General features: G+C 41.6%; 1 protein-coding gene across 1 annotated transcript; it reads left to right on the forward strand.

Annotated features, from left to right (window-relative positions):
* The first annotated feature begins 14,322 nt into the window (after nt 1-14,322).
* GPR6 (G protein-coupled receptor 6) lies at nt 14,323-15,306 on the forward strand. The gene has a single exon (XM_040426838.1). The coding sequence runs from the start codon at nt 14,323-14,325 to the stop codon at nt 15,304-15,306; it is 984 nt and encodes a 327-aa protein (XP_040282772.1).
* The last annotated feature ends 2,583 nt before the right edge of the window (nt 15,307-17,889 follow it).

The following is a 17,889-nucleotide window of genomic DNA, read 5'->3' on the forward strand; positions in this document are numbered from 1 at the left end:
CGTTCACCCACGCCCGCCCCGCCGCAGTGACAAAAATATATATATTTTTTGATCACTGCACAATCCCTTTACAAGCGCTGCGGCGATAAAAAAAATCAGTTTTGATATTTTTTATCAATCGCAGCGGCTTCCGGTACTTCGCTAGCCTCCCATTTGTAATACAGGCTTGCTTTTTTTCTTGGTTAGTCTCAGGGAATACCCCCTAAATTTAGTTGACCAAATGGCAAATAATGGCAAATAATGGTCTTCTGAAGAGGCCTACAGGATTCTGACCCAGTCGTATGAGGAATGGGAACCCTCATCTGACGAATCCAGCGGGTCAGAATACGAACCTGTAGAAAGCAGTGGCAGTCTGACCCAAAGTTCGGACGATGAGGTTGAGGTCCCTGATACCACCAGGTGTACCCGGCCCCGTGTTGCTAGACCACAGGTTGCGCAGGATCCGCTTCAAGGGCAGCAGAGTGGGGCTGGCGCTGTCGGATTACGTGGTGAGGCATACACCAGCAGCGCAGCCCATCCTGGACCTAGTACCAGCACTGCCGTAGAACATGGTGAAGTGGCGAGCACCAGAAGGGCAGTTGAAGCTGATACGGTGGCACGTGCATTAGTTCCCCCGTTGCAGCCACCGCACAGACAGGCCCGTAGAGCCCCTCGAGTCCCTGAGGAGCTGGCAAACCCTGATTGGCAGCCCCCAACTTCAGCCGCACCAGTAGTTCCCCCTTTCACCGCCCAGTCTGGAGTTCGGGTTGAGACAGCTCAGATCGGACCGGCACTGAGGTTTTTTGAGCTGTTCTTGACTGCAGAGCTCTTGGACTTAGTCGTGGCAGAAACAAATCGGTATGCCACTCAATTTATAGCCGCCAACCCGGGAAGTTTTTATGCCCAGTCTTTCCGGTGGAAACCCGTCCAAGTTTCCGAATTTAAAACTTTTCTGGGCCTTCTCCTCAACTTTTCTGGGCCTGACAAAAAAGCATGAATTGCGGTCATATTGGTCCACGAACCCAATTCATCATATGCCCATGTTCTCTGCTGCCATGTCCAGGACACGATTTGAGACCATCCTGCGTTTCCTGCACTTTAGTGACAACAGCACCTCTCGTCCCAGAGGCCACCCAGCTTTTGACCGACTCCACAAAATTCGGCCCCTCATAGACCACTTTAACACCAAATTTGCAGATTTGTATACCCCTGAGCAAAACATCTGCATAGACGAGTCCCTTATACATTTTAAGGTATGGGGTCAAATTGTATAAGCTCTGTGAAAGGGCCACAGGCTATACGCACAAATTTCGAGTCTATGAGGGTAAAGATCAGACCCTGGAGCCGGTCGGTTGCCCTGACTATCTGGGGAGCAGTGGGAAGACAGTCTGGGACTTGGTGTCACCCTTATTTGGCAAGGGGTACCATCTTTAGGCATTTGTTTTTAGAACAGATTGGCTGCTGTAGCAGGAGTGGAATAAGGCGTGACACCCGCTATTTCTGTCCTGACTGCCCTGACCACCCTGCCCTATGCTTAGGGGAGTGTTTCCGGAAGTACCACACACAGGTACACTTAGCATAGGGATTGCGTTACACAGGACAGGCACACAGGGCTCTTAGGGACCTTTCACTCACAGCTGCTGCAAACCTCTCCTTTCACCTGGGACAAAGTTCATAATGTACTTCGCCACATCTCTGGGCGATTTGCGCTTTGCACATTGTCCCATGGAGAAGTAAAGGTTTATCCTATAAAATGTAAAAAAATAAAATAAATCACAGGTAAGCAAAAAAGTTAATGTTTCAAAAGTTCAAAAAAGTTTTTAAAAGTTAATGTTCTGTTTCAAATGTTATAAAGTTAATGTTAATAAATTTATTGCGTTGCGGCCTGTTTTTTTTGTTTTTTTACCTTCTAGGTGGACCAACCGATGAACCAGCTGCAGCACTGATGTGCATTCTGACAGAAGCATTGCGCTGCTGTCAGATTACACAAAAGTCGGTGTATGCGGCGCTGCAAGACGAGATTTCTCCTCTGCAGTAAAAAAGATACGTTTGCCGAGGCTTATGAGCTGAGAGGTGGTGTTCATATGCTTTGGCAAACACTTTGTATATAAAAAAAAATACCGGCAATGATTTATTCATCCACATCGATTGATATGAATGGAGAAATCGGGTTTGAAGGGGCATACGGGCTGAGTGGGTTTGGATGTTTGGGGGAGCTCCTATGTCCGTTTATTTTTTGTCAGAGATTTTTTCATCCACATTGATCGATGCGAATGAAGAAATCTGTGCCATTCATTTTTTCTTTCAGCCCAGAGGCTGAACGAAAAAAAAAAATCTCATTACCCGTATGCTCAATATAAGGAGAATAGCAGAAACTCCTAATGCTGGCCATACATGTAATGATTGTGGAGACCCTCAAATGCCAGGGCAGTACAAACTCCCCACAAATGACCCCATTTTGGAAAGAAGACACCCCAAGGTATTCGCTAAGGGCCATATTGAGTCCATGAAAGATTGAACTTTTTGTCCCAAGTTAGCGGAAAGGGAGACTTTGTGAGAAAAAACAAAAAAAAATCAATTTCCGCTAACTTGTGCCAAAAAAATAAATCTTCTATGAACTCACCATACCCCTCACGGAATACCTTGGGGTGTCTTCTTTCCAAAATGGGGTCACGTGGGGTATTTATACTGCCCTGGCATTTTAGGGGCCCTCAAGCGTGAGAAGAAGTCTGGAATCCAAATGTCTAAAAATGCCCTCCTAAAAGGAATTTGGGCCCCTTTGCACACCTAGGCTGCAAAAATGTGTCACATATGTGGTATCACCATACTCAGGAGAAGTAGGGCAATGTGTTTTGGGGTGTCTTTTTACATATACCCATGCTGGGTGAGATAAATATCTCTGTCAAATGACAACTTTGTATAAAAAAAATTGAAAAGTTGTCTTTTAGAGAGATATTTCTCTCACCCAGCATGGGTATATGTAAAAAGACACCCCAAAACACATTGCCCTACTTCTTGAGTACGGCGATACCACATGTGTGACACTTTTTTGCAGCCTAGGTGGGCAAAGGGGCCCAAATTCTAAAGAGCACCTTTAGGATTTCACAGGGCATTTTTTACACATTTGGATTTCAAACTACTTCTCACGCATTAGGGCCCCTAAAATACCAGGGCAGTATAAATACCCCACAAGTGACCCCATTTTGGAAAGAAGACACCCCAAGGTATTTCGTGATGGGCATAGTAAGTTCATGGAAGTTTTTATTTTTTGTCACAAGTTAGTGGAATATGAGACTTTGTAAGAAAAAAATAAATAAAAAAATCATCATTTTCCGCTAACTTGTGGCAAAAAAAATAAATTCTAGGAACCCGCCATGCCCTCACGGAATACCTTGGGGTGTCTTCTTTCCAAAATGTGGTCACTTGTGGGGTATTTATACTGCCCTGGAATTTTAGGGGCCCTAATGCGTGAGAAGTAGTTTGAAATCCAAATGTGTTAAAAATGCCCTGTGAAATCCTAAAGGTGCTCTTTAGAATTTGGGCCCCTTTGCCCACCTAAGCTGCAAAAAAGTGTCACACATGTGGTATCACCGTACTCAGGAGAAGTAGGGAAATGTGTTTTGGGGTGTCTTTTTACATATACCCATGCTGGGTGAGAGAAATATCTCTGTCAAATGACAACTTTGTATAAAAAAATTGGAAAAGTTGTCTTTTAGAGAGATATTTCTCTCACCCAGCATGGGTATATGTAAAAAGACACCCCAAAGCACATTGCCCTACTTCTCTTGAGTATGGTGATACCACATGTGTGACACTTTTTTGCAGCCTAGGTGGGCAAAGGGGCCCAAATTCTAAAGAGCACCTTTAGGATTTCACAGGGCATTTTTTACACATTTGGATTTCAAACTACTTCTCATGCATTAGGGCCCCTAAAATGCCAGGGCAGTATAAATACCCCACAAGTGACCCTATTTTGGAAAGAAGACACCCCAAGGTATTTCGTGATGGGCATAGTGAGTTCATGGAAGTTTTTATTTTTTGTCACAAGTTAGTGGAATATGAGACTTTGTAAGAAAAAAAAAAAAAAAAATCATCATTTTCCGCTAACTTGTGACAAAAAATAAAAACTTCTATGAACTCACTATGCCCATCAGCAAATACCTTAGGGTGTCTACTTTTCGAAATGGGGTCATTTGTGGGGTGTTTCTACTGCCTGACCATTGTAGAACCTCAGGAAACATGACAGGTGCTCAGAAAGTCAGAGCTGCTTCAAAATGCGGAAATTCACATTTTTGTACCATAGTTTGTAAACGCTATAGCTTTTGCGCAAACCAATAAATATACACTTATTGCATTTTTTTTATCAAAGACATGTAGAACAATAAATTTAGAGAAAAATTTATATAGAAATGTAGATTTATTTGAAAAATTTTACAACTGAAAGTGAAAAATTTAATTTTTTTGCAAAAATTTCGGTCAATTTCGATTAATAACAAAAAAAGTTAAAATGTCAACAGCAATGAAATACCACCAAATGAAAGCTCTATTAGTGAGAAGAAAAGGAGGTAAAATCCATTTGGGTGGTAAGTTGTATGACCGAGCAATAAACCGTGAAAGTAGTGTAGTGCAGAATTGTAAAAAGTGGTCTGGTCATTAAGGGTGTTTAAGCTAGGGGAGCTGAGGTGGTTAACCGCCTCCGGACCGCCTAACGCAGGATCGAGTTCCGGAGGCGGCAGACTGGCGCAGAGTCACGCATATATGCGTCATCTCGCGAGACTCGAGATTTCCTGTGAACGCGCGCACACAGGCGCGCGCGTTCACAGGATCGGAAGGTAAGAGAGTGGATCTCCAGCCTGCCAGCGGCGATCGTTCGCTGGCAGGCTGGAGATGCAATTTTTTTTAACCCCTAACAGGTATATTAGACGCTGTTTTGATAACAGCGTCTAATATACCTGCTGCCTGGTCCTCTGGTGGTCCCTTTTGCTTGGATCGACCACCAGAGGACACAGGTAGCTCAGTAAAGTAGCACCAAACACCACTACACTACACTACACTACACCCCCCCCTGTCACTTATTAACCCCTTATGAACCACTGATCACCCCTGATCACCCCATATAGACTCCCTGATCACACCCCTGTCATTGATCACCCCCCTTTCATTGATCACTCCCCTGTAAGGCTCCATTCAGACGTCCGCATGATTTTTATGGATCCACTGATACATGGATCGGATCCGTAAAAATCATGCGGACGTCTGAATGGAGCCTTACAGGGGGGTGATCAATGACGGGGGTGATCACCCCATTTAGACTCCCTGATCACCCCCCTGTCATTGATCACTCCCCTGTAAGGCTCCATTCAGACGTCCGCATGATTTTTACGGATCCACTGATACATGGATCGGATCCGTAAAAATCATGCGGACGTCTGAATGGAGCCTTACAGGGGGGTGATCAATGACGGGGGTGATCACCCCATATAGACTCCCTGATCACTCCCCTGTCATTGATCACCCCCCTGTCATTGATCACCCCCTGTAAGGCTCCATTCAGACGTCCGCATGATTTTTACGGATCCACTGATACATGGATCGGATCCGTAAAAATCATGCGGACGTCTGAATGGAGCCTTACAGGGGGGTGATCAATGACGGGGGTGATCACCCCATATAGACTCCCTGATCACCCCACTGTCATTGATCACCCGCCTGTCATTGATCACTCCCCTGTAAGGCTCCATTCAGATGTCCGCATGATTTTTACGGATCCACTGATACATGGATCGGATCCGTAAAAATCATGCGGACGTCTGAATGGAGCCTTACAGGGGGGTGATCAATGACGGGGGTGATTACCCCATATAGACTCCCTGATCACCCCCCTGTCATTGATCACCCCCCTGTCATTGATCACTCCCCTGTAAGGCTCCATTCAGACGTCCGCATGATTTTTACGGATCCACTGATACATGGATCGGATCCGTAAAAATCATGCGGACGTCTGAATGGAGCCTTACAGGGGGGTGATCAATGACGGGGGTGATCACCCCATATAGACTCCCTGATCACCCCCCTATCATTGATCACTCCCCTGTAAGGCTCCATTCAGACGTCCGCATGATTTTTACGGATCCACTGATACATGGATCGGATCCGAAAAACACATACGGACATCTGAATGGAGCCTTATAGGTGGGTGATCAATGACAGGGGGGTGATCACCCCATATAGACTCCCTGATCACCCCCCTGTCATTGATCACCCCCCTGTCATTGATCACCCCCCGTGTAAGGCTGCATTCAGATGTCCGTATGTTTTTTACGGATCCACGGATACATGGATCGGATCCGCAAAACACATACGGATGTCTGAATGGAGCCTTACAGGGGGGTGATCAATGACAGGGGGGTGATCACCCCATATAGACTCCCTGATCACCCCCCTGTCATTGATCAACCCCTGTCATTGATCACCCCCCTGTAAGGCGCCATTCAGACATTTTTTTGGCCCAAGTTAGTGGAAATTTTTTTTTTTTACAAAGTCTCATATTCCACTAACTTGTGTCAAAAAATAAAATCTCACATGAACTCACCATACCCCTCACGGAATCCAAATGCGTAAAATTTTTAGACATTTATATTCCAGACTTCTTCTCACGCTTTAGGGCCCCTAGAATGCCAGGGCAGTATAAATACCCCACATGTGACCCCATTTCGGAAAGAAGACACCCCCAGGTATTCCGTGAGGGGCATATTGAGTCCATGAAAGATTGAAATTTTTGTCCCAAGTTAGCGGAAAGGGAGACTTTGCAAGAAAAAAATAAATAAAAATCAATTTCCGCTAACTTGTGCCAAAAAAAAAAAATTCTATGAACTCGCCATGCCCCTCATTGAATACCTTGGGGTGTCTTCTTTCCAAAATGGGGTCACATGTGGGGTATTTATACTGCCCTGGCATTTTAGGGAGAAGTCTGGGATCCAAATGTCTTAAAATGCCCTCATAAAAGGAATGTGGGCCCCTTTGCCCACCTAGGCTGCAAAAAAGTGTCACACATGTGGTATCTCCGTACTCAGGAGAAGTTGGGCAATGTGTTTTGGGGTGTCATTTTACATATACCCATGCTGGGTGAGATAAATATCTTGGTCAAATGCCAACTTTGTATAAAAAAATGGGAAAAGTTGTCTTTTGCCAAGATTGCCAAGATATTTCTCTCACCCAGCATGGGTATATGTAAAATGACACCCCAAAACACATTGCCCAACTTCTCCTGAGTACAGCGATACCACAAGTGTGACACTTTTTTGCAGCCTAGGTGTGCAAAGGGGCCCACATTCCAAAGAGCACCTTTCGGATTTCACCGGCCATTTTTTACAGATTTTGATTTCAAACTACTTACCACACATTTGGGCCCCTAGAATGCCACGGCAGTATAACTTCCCCACAAGTGACCCCATTTTGGAAAGAAGACACCCCAAGGTATTCGCTGATGGGCATAGTGAGTTCATAGAAGTTTTTATTTTTTGTCACAAGTTAGTGGAATATGAGACTTTGTAAGAAAAAAAAAAAATCATAATTTTCCACTAACTTGTGACAAAAAATATAAAATTCTAGAAACTCTCCATGCCCCTCACAGAATACCTTGGGGTGTCTTCTTTCCAAAATGGGGTCACTTGTGGGGTAGTTATACTGCCCTAGCATTCTAGGGGCCCAAATGTGTGGTAAGTAGTTTGAAATCAAAATGTGTAAAAAATGGCCGGTGAAATCCGAAAGGTGCTCTTTGGAATGTGGGCCCCTTTGCCCACCTAGGCTTCAAAAAAGTGTCACACATGTGGTATCTCCGTACTCAGGAGAAGTTGGGCAATGTGTTTTGGGGTGTCATTTTACATATACCCATGCTGGGTGAGAGAAATATCTTGGCAAAAGACAACTTTTCCCATTTTTTTATACAAAGTTGGCATTTGACCAAGATATTTATCTCACCCAGCATGGGTATATGTAAAATGACACCCCAAAACACATTGCCCAACTTCTCCTGAGTACGGAGATACCAGATGTGTGACACTTTTTTGCAGCCTAGGTGGGCAAAGGGGCCCACATTCCAAAGAGCACCTTTCGGATTTCACCGGCCATTTTTTACACATTTTGATTTCAAACTACTTACCACACATTTGGGCCCCTAGAATGCCAGGGCAGTATAACTACCCCACAAGTGACCCCATTTTGGAAAGAAGACACCCCAAGGTATTCGCTGATGGGCATAGTGAGTTCATAGAAGTTTTTATTTTTTGTCACAAGTTAGTGGAATATGAGACTTTGTAAGAAAAAAAAAATCATCATTTTCCACTAACTTGTGACAAAAAATAAAAAGTTCTATGAACTCACTATGCCCATCAGCGAATACCTTAAGGTGTCTACTTTCCGAAATGGGGTCATTTGTGGGGTGTTTGTACTGTCTGGGCATTGTAGAACCTCAGGAAACATGACAGGTGCTCAGAAAGTCAGAGCTGCTTCAAAAAGCGGAAATTCACATTTTTGTACCATAGTTTGTAAACGCTATAACTTTTACCCAAACCATTTTTTTTTTACCCAAACATTTTTTTTATCAAAGACATGTAGAACAATAAATTTAGAGAAAAATTTATATATGGATGTCGTTTTTTTTGCAAAATTTTACAACTGAAAGTGAAATTTGTCATTTTTTTGCAAAAAAATCGTTAAATTTCGATTAATAACAAAAAAAGTAAAAATGTCAGCAGCAATGAAATACCACCAAATGAAAGCTCTATTAGTGAGAAGAAAAGGAGGTAAAATTCATTTGGGTGGTAAGTTCGGTGAAAGTAGTATAGGTCAGAAGTGTAAAAAGTGGCCTGGTCATTAAGGGTGTTTAACCGCCTCACGTCCGCCCATAGGATATAAACGTCCTATGGGTGGACGTCTATTTCTGACAGCACGTTTTAAAACGTCCTGTCAGAAATAGCAGCTGCACGCTAATCGTGCAGCTGCTGATCGGGTTGCCCGCTGTCAGTGACAGCAGGGCAACCCTAAGACAAGGCAGGGACAGTGCCCAGGTGTCCCTGCCTTCACGATCGCTGCAGACACAGCGCTCACCGAGCGCTGTGTCTGCAGAGAAGGAAGCGCTGTGCGCTTCCTGTTCCGGCCCGGCGGTCATGTGACCGCCGTGACCGGAGTGTGCAGGAGCTGTGTGAGGTCTCTCAGAGACCTCGATCAGCCCTGCTGTGAGGCTGTACAGCGCAGGATTGCTGCTGTACAGCCTCTCTAGGGGTGCATTTGTCCTGTAACTGGGGCTACTATGTCAAGCCCCAGTTACAGGAGAAATCAACAGTGTAAAAAAAAAAAAAAAGTGAAGTAAATGTCCCCCAGAGGTCTTGTATGACCTTATGGGGGACGAAAAGTGTAAAATAAAATAAAAATAAAATAAAGGGTTGAAAAAATAAAATAAAAAAAAGTTTCACATGTAAAAAAAAAAAAAATCCCAAGTAAGGAATAAAAAAAAAAATTTTAAATAGAAAAAATAAAATAGACATATTTAGTATTGCCGCGTCCGTAAAAACCAGCTCTATAAAAATATCACATGACCTAACCCCTCGGGTGAACACCGTAAAAAATAAATAAAAAAAACTGTGTCAAAACAAGCAATTTTTGTCACCTTGCATCACAAAAGGTGCAACACCAAGTGATCAAAAATGTGTATGTCCCACAAAATGGTACCAATAAAACCGTCACCTCATCCCGCAAAAAATGAGCCCCTACATAAGAAAATCTCTCAAAAAATAAAAAAACTATAGCTCTTAGAACATGGAGACACTAAAACATCATTTTTTTGGTTTCAAAAATGCTATTATTGTGTTAAAGTGAAACAAATAAAAAAAAGTATACATATTAGGTATTGCCGCGTCCGTAAAAACCAGCTCTATAAAAATATCACATGACCTAACCCCTCGGGTGAACACCGTAAAAAAAAAAAAAAAAAACTGTGTCAAAACAAGCAATTTTTGTCACCTTGCATCACAAAAGGTGCAACACCAAGTGATCAAAAACGCGTATGTCCCACAAAATAGTACCAATAAAACCGTCACCTCATCCCGCAAAAAATGAGCCCCTACATAAGAAAATCTCTCAAAAAATAAAAAAAACTATAGCTCTCAGAACATGGACACATTAAAACATAATTTTTTGGTTTCAAAAATGCTATTATTGTGTAAAACTTTAATAAATGAGAAAAAGTATACATATTAGGTATCGCCACGTCCGTAACAATCTGCTCTATAAAAATGTCACTTGACTGAACCCCTCAGGTGAACGCTGTAAAAATAAATAAATAGAAACTGTGCTAAAACAACCAATTTTTTGGTCACCTTGCCCCATAAAGTGTTATAATGAATGATCAAAAAATCATATGTACCCAAAAATAGTACTAATAAAACTGGCACCTTATCCCCTAGTTTCCAAAATGGGGTCACTTCTTGGGAGTTTCTACTGTAAGGTTGCATCAGGGGGCTTCAAATGGGACATGGCATCTAAAAACCATGTGGAGTTCCTTATCTTCTGCGCCCTGCCGTGTGCCCATACAGCAGTTTACGACCACATGTGGGGTGTTTCTGTAAACCGCAGAATCTGGGTAATAAATATTGAGTTTTGTTTGGCTGTTAACCATCGATGTGTTAAAGAAAAAAATTGATTAAAATGGAAAATCTGCCAAAAAAGTGAAATTTAAAAATTTGATCTCCATTTTCCTTTAATTCTTGTGGAACGCCTAAAGGGTTAACAAAGTTTGTAAAATCGGTTTTGAATACCTTGAGGGGTGTAGTTTCTACAATGGGGTCATTTATGGGGGTATCCACTATGTAGGCCCCACAAAGTGACTTCAGACCTGAACTGGTCCTTATAAAGTGGGTTTTGGCAATTTTCTTAAAAATTTGAAGAATTGCTTCTAAACTTCTAAGCCTTCTAACATCCTAAAAAAATAAAATGACATTTCCAAAATGATGCCAACATAAAGTAGACATATGGGGAATGTTAAATAATAAATATTTTATGAGGTATCACTTTCTGTTTTAAAAGCAGAGAAATTGAAATTTATAAAATTGCGAATTTTTTAAATTTTTGGGTAAATTTGGGATTTTTTCATAAATAAAGGTGAAATATTTTGACTCAAATTTATGACTATCATGAAGTACAATGTGTCACGAGAAAACAATCTCTGAATGACTTGGATAAATAAAGGCGTTCCAAAGTTATTACCACATAAAGTGAGATATGTCAGTTTTGCAAAATTTGGCCTGGTCAGGAAGGGGGCAAAGGGCCCAGATGGGAAGTGGTTAAGCTATAGGGGCTGAGGTGGTTAAAGGCTATGTACACCGTTTGGGGGCAATTTTTTTTATTATTGCATTGTACTTACTTAGAACTAAAAATCATTTTTTCAATTGGTCTTTATTAATAATATTGAATCCTTTTTTGTGTACATAGCTCTACTAGCTGCCTGTGGATTTTCTGTCTTTTCAGTCAGTTGTGAAATTGAGGGGCTCCTTATCTCTGCTCTCTGACATTATAAACACTCATTAAAGCTCAATCCTTATCTTACTGATAAGAATGTGGCTTAAATAAGTGTTTATGACCTCTTAGTAATTTAGAGATAAGGTAAATTAGATGACCAGCACAAAGTTAGAAAAATAGTTAACCTTTTGTGAAAGAATGGCTCAATATTTTTAATAAAGGCTAGTTGAAAATATGATTTTTAGCCAAAAATGAGTAAGATTCAATCATAAACAAAAATTGCCTCCGAAGGTGTACATAGCCTTTAAGTTTCTGGAATTTAAATGAAAATTTTTACAACTTTTCTAGCTCCTGTAGCTTACCTATTGACTATTACAATTACAATGTTACGCTCCTCACGTCATCTTTGAAATGGTGAATCTAGCTGCTGGACCTTGCCTGTGACTGAGGGTTCATGCACACAAACATATTTTCTTCCCTTGTCCATTCGGTTTTATTTGCGGATCGTATACAGAACCATTCAGTTCAATGGGTCCACAAAAAAAACTGAAGTTACTCCATGTGCATTTCGTTTCCGTATGTCCGTATTTCGGTTCCGCAAAAAAATAGAACATGTCGTATTATTGTCTGTATTACGGACAAGGATAGTACTGTTCTATGAAGGGCCAGTTGTTCCGTTCCGCAAAATATGGAATGCACACAGATGTTGTCAATATTTTTTGCGTATCCGTTTTTTGCGGACCGCAAAATACATACAGTCGTGTGCATGAGCCCCAAGGCACATGGTTTTGAGTTACTTGCGTTACTTACCTGACTCTGATCCTGACATTGGCATATTATTGAATTCTTCTCATGTCTGGCTCCTTTTGACCTGTTCTTCAACCACCTGGTTTTGAGAACTAATGAGTCTTCATATAATGTCTTCTTCTCACCCTCTGACTTGTGACATCCTGACCACTCTCTCAGTGACAGACTCTGGCTTCGCTCTTGACATTGCATCTGCCTTTGCTCTAGATATTCCTAGCAGGGTCCCACCACCAACTGGTCACTATACTGGGGATTGCAACATAGGAAAACCATTGCTTTTTGACAGGGGTAAGGCGTGAACAACAGAGAGATTCCTTACACATTGCACCTCAGTTTAGCTTGCACCATGCCAATCCAATTTTCTGGTGACAAACCTAGCACACAACTCTCATCCTGAGTAGAGAAGTGTTCTCTAGATGGTCACTGAAATAGTTGATGGAGCCTTGGGATGTCTTTTCATCTGCACCCCCACAGAGAGTCCAGGTGGTGCTTCAGACTATGGAGTGGCTTCCTGTTAGTGAGCTCTACAAAAATTCTTCAGGGTACAGTAAGTATGTCAGGATAATCAAAACTGTTGTTTTGAAGGAAATGTCCTTTTTTCCTCCACTGAATCCTCATGTCCAAACCATATGGGCGACTAAGGTTATACATATTCATTATCATTCATATTGCATGAGTATCCTCATTTAAAGATAAGAGCCCCCATGACTTTCAGTCGTTTTAATGTTTTGTCTGAGTGGTTGCTTTCCTTCTAATAATTCAATGGACCTTTAGGATGCATTTTTCACTGATGGAATATTATACATCTATATGAAGACATGTATATTGTCTAATTTAAGAACTTTATGTGTTCACGCTGCTTCCTACCATGGAGCATAGAGCAGATATAAAGCTTATTTCAGATTCCCCTCCAGAGCTCACACTCCATCACTCTTACGGCAGGCTCATCTGTATTGCAGCTGCTGTGTTATTATCTCTGGAGTGTGTAAGACGACAGTGTCTGCGGCATCACTGAGCCTCTGCTGCTATGAAGTTTGCTTTCCATGGACGTCAATGGCTTAAGTCATCCCCTGGTGCCATGCAGTGCAACACAACCAAGACACACAGTGTATGATAGCCATCTGAGCAGCAGCCAGTCGCAGCACTTCTCCTGTCTCCTCCTCCCATGCACTGCCCACCCCTTCTCACAGCATACAGTCTATGAGTACAGTACAATATCCTCTGCCAGCCTGCCACAGCACCAGTCTCTTACTCATCAGGTCAGAGGACTGAGGTACATGCTGCCTAGCAGATCACATCACATTGCTGTGACTGGAATTCTACATGATCACTACAGCTCAATGTCCTGCTAAGCCTTTCTAGAGGTAAGCACAGAAGCACCTATATGGATACATGGATCCTGTATTATAACAATACCCAAGCTGCTCCTATCATAAGATGTGTATATTATAGCCTAAAAGAATTGATTCATGTATAGTATTAGATGAGACTATGCTTACACATTATAGTATATTATAAGGGACTATGCATGCATATCGGATAATATTATAGTATAATAGACTATACATATATTATATTTTATAGTATATTATGAGACTGGATGTATATCATATTGCATTATATTATAGTATAAGATACTTCGCACATTATATGATATCATAGCATATTAAGAGACATGGATGACATGATAGTATATTATAGCCAACTGCATTTATATTATATGACATAGTATAAGAAAGTATGTATTTCTATTACATTATAGTATATAAGACACTATGCATATATTGTATATTACATTATTTCTGTTAGTATGATATATGTCAGGACAATACTTAGATTTTTTACCCTTTGAGCTTCCGTGTATTGGTTACTATAACCTGATGCTTCAGCACCATGGACAGTGGCAGGCAAACTCTTAATGTGCAATTTGCTGTAGATCTCATAGAAGAATGATCATGTTTTAGACATCATACTAATGTACTATATATTGTTTTTATTCCTAGGCGACCACACATTGAAGAAATGAATGAAAGCCTTAATGACAGTGACACCAGCTTCTCCCAGCCTTGGATCCAGTCCAGCGATGTCAACGCTTCCCTGGAGTTGTCTGCATTCTTCTCATTGTTTATCATCAACCCGTGGGATATTATGCTCTGTATCTCAGGGACTATTATTGCCTGCGAGAATGCAATCGTGGTGGCCATCATCTTCTACACCCCAACACTGAGAACCCCTATGTTTGTGCTGATTGGGAGCCTGGCCACAGCAGACCTCCTGGCTGGGTTTGGCTTAATCTTAAATTTTGTATTTCAGTATGTGATCCAGTCAGAGACTATCAACCTTATCACAGTGGGGTTCCTTGTGGCTTCTTTCACAGCTTCAGTGAGCAGCTTATTGGCCATCACTGTGGACCGTTACCTCTCACTGTACAATGCACTGACTTACTCTTCAGAAAAGACAATCTTATGGATTCATCTCATGCTGTTTGTCACCTGGGGGGTGTCCATATGTCTAGGTCTCCTTCCAGTGTTGGGCTGGAATTGTCTAGATGACATCTCATCATGCAGCATCGTCAAGCCTCTGACCAAAAGTAATGTGACTTTGTTATCCACCTCCTTTTTTTTCATCTTTATTTTAATGCTCCATCTCTACATAAAGATCTGCAAAATAGTCTGTAGACATGCTCACCAGATAGCACTACAGCAACATTTTCTCACAGCATCTCATTATGTAGCCACAAAGAAAGGAGTATCCACGCTGGCCATCATACTTGGGACTTTTGGTGCCAGTTGGTTGCCTTTTGCTATTTACTGTGTGGTAGGAGACCATGAATACCCATCGGTGTACACTTATGCTACCCTCTTACCTGCCACTTACAACTCAATGATCAACCCTATAATTTACGCCTATAGAAATCAAGAAATACAGAGGTCCATGTGGGTTCTTTTCTGTGGCTGTTTTCAATCCAAAGTGTCCTTTCGCTCCAGGTCACCCAGTGATGTTTAAGTGACACTTTTGCACTGCACAAATGACAATCTAGTGAATACAATAGTGCCTGCTATGGACATCTAGATGTGTGCTGTGTAGCTGTTGAGAAGAGACCTTGGAACTTTAGCACTTTATCTGCTTTGATATCTCTGGGAATGGTCCATCTTGAGTATGGACAATGTGGATGATGTCTATAGCACCAATGTGTGAAGTGACTTTGCTTCAATATCGCACTTTTTATTGAGCTGCTGTACTGCCAAATCAGTGTTGTGAGGGCTGACTGAGAATGTCGAGTCTTTGTTTTATGTCATATTATATTTTGTCACAAATGCTGAAAACTTTTGTACCTAACGAAATAAAAGTCGTTGACATGTATTTATTATGACTGTGTTGGTCTATTATTCCTTGTTTGCATGCACGTAGACTATATGACTACCGAGGAGAGAATTAGTCATAGAGAACAGTCCATGTAAAAATGAATGCTGCAGGCTGGATGATAGATTAAGAAGCACGTCTATCACACACACCATACACTTCCCGTATGGGGGCTATTACTAATACAAGGTAGTATAACAGGTATCATTTCATGAAATATCCTGCTGCCTAGAGCTTTATCAGATTCACAGATGCTCCCACAACCATAGAGACTGCCAGATTTTGCAGTGGTTTTCCCTTGAAATAAGCTTTACGTCAGAGTAATCGCAGCCAAATATGGGTTCATTCTGAAAACGAGCACTGATCTGCATGAGCACCTGAGCAGAATACCATTAAATGCCACACTATAAGCAGGCTTCACATCTCATCCTCTATGCTCAGAATATCCAGTGCTGTTGCTCTCTATCAGAGGTACTTAAAGGGTTAAACAGAGGCAGTGCACCTGCTTGCCTAGTTGACGTGAGGTAAATGATTCTTTGTGATAGCTCTGCTCTCTAACTCAGGCTGGATTTCCACGTTCAGGTTTTTTTAATGCAGTTTTTGAAGCCCAAGTCTGGGATGGATTCAAAAAGAGAAGACCTAGTCTTTTCATTATATATGTCCTCCGTTTATGATCCATTCCTGGCAGAAGGTGGAATTTGGAATCACAACCTAAAGTTGGGTCAGAAATGTAGTCATTTTTGGCACTCATAATATGTTTATGGTACCACAATGATTTATTTCTGAACAGTAATTCTGTAAGCAGCAAAATGTCTCAGCTGCAATTTTTTTCCATTTCCATTAATGTAATAAATATGTAATGTAATGTAAAGCATTCAGTGAAAGGTGACAATTTTACCAACAATAGCAATGGTTTTTCAGGTTATTCAAAGTGTAGGTCCTCCTCCAAAAACCATGTTACATTGCTTCCAACACGATTCCCTTAAATCACATGGAGTAACTTTGTAACTGTCTATAATCTACAGGTGAAACTCGAGGAATTAGAATATCGTGCAAAGTTCATTTATTTCAGTAATGCAACTTAAAAGGTGAAACTAACATATGAGATAGACTCATTACATGCAAAGCGAGATATTTCAAGCCTTTATTTGTTATAATTTGGATGATTATGGCTTTGCTCAGGGGGTATGGATTAGTTAGCTGACTAGAGTGTTACACTTTGAGCCTAGAATATTGAACCTTTTCACAAAATTCTAATTTTAAGCTGCATTAATGCAATTCCTTTTAATTTGCATTACTGAAATAAATGGACTTTTGCACGATATTCTAATTTTTCGAGTTTCACCTGTATATTATGGTTCAACTTTAACATTTCCCAGCACTCCTTTCTGCATTAATATATGCAGATAGCTTCTGAGAAGAGCAGTTTTTTGGGTAATATACATAAATGTGGTGAGTAAGTAAATTTACAATAAAAAATAATAATCTGTGGTTCAAATGAGGGATATGAGAGCAATGAACATTGGAGGCTATGCAGATGACACTTCACAAGCTTCCCCTTTATTAAATAACACATGGCAGTGTGCAGGATCTGAAATATCAGGTTAAATGGATCCCCGCGCTGTGGAAAAGACCCTTCCCTATAGCACTGTAACAGATTCACAACTATAACCGCTATGGGTATGTATGCAATGATCTCACCTGTGATTCTATACTCCCAGTTGCCTCAATGTTCCCGGCTTTCATTGGTAGTCTAATGCAGGTAAGATCCTTATTCCTTCTGTGGTCGTGTTAATCCAGTGGCTCTATCTTCTAGCCTCCCCTCTCATGCGCACGCCGCTCCGGCCGGTAGCTGGCGTGCGTGCGGGGAAGCTGGTGAGAGTTAGTCCGAGAACGTTTACTGTGTGACGTCACACCTGTAAGTACGGGTGCCTCCAGGGGGAAAAAAACTTTCAATGCGTTTCCAAACACACGTGTTTATTCCCTGACGAAGAATCACAGATGAGATCATTACATACATACCCCTATCGCTTATAGTTGTTTAAACTTGGTGAATCTGTTACAGTGCTATAGGGAAGTGTATTTTCCACAGCGCGGGGATCCATTTAACCTGATATTTCCCATAAGGCAGATTGTGCTGAGTCTAGGCAGGGCACTCAATCGGATACCCAGCAGCGGCTCCCTGGGTTGATACCAGGACAGTATAAGGCACACAGGTCACCAATA

Source organism: Bufo bufo, chromosome 4, assembly GCF_905171765.1.
Source record: "Bufo bufo chromosome 4, aBufBuf1.1, whole genome shotgun sequence".
Taxonomy (NCBI): Eukaryota; Metazoa; Chordata; class Amphibia; order Anura; family Bufonidae; genus Bufo; species Bufo bufo.

Coding starts and splice junctions, on each gene's coding strand:
- GPR6 (XM_040426838.1), top strand. CDS start 14,323: ATGAATGAAAGCCTTAATGACAGTGACACCAGCTTCTCCCAGCCTTGG.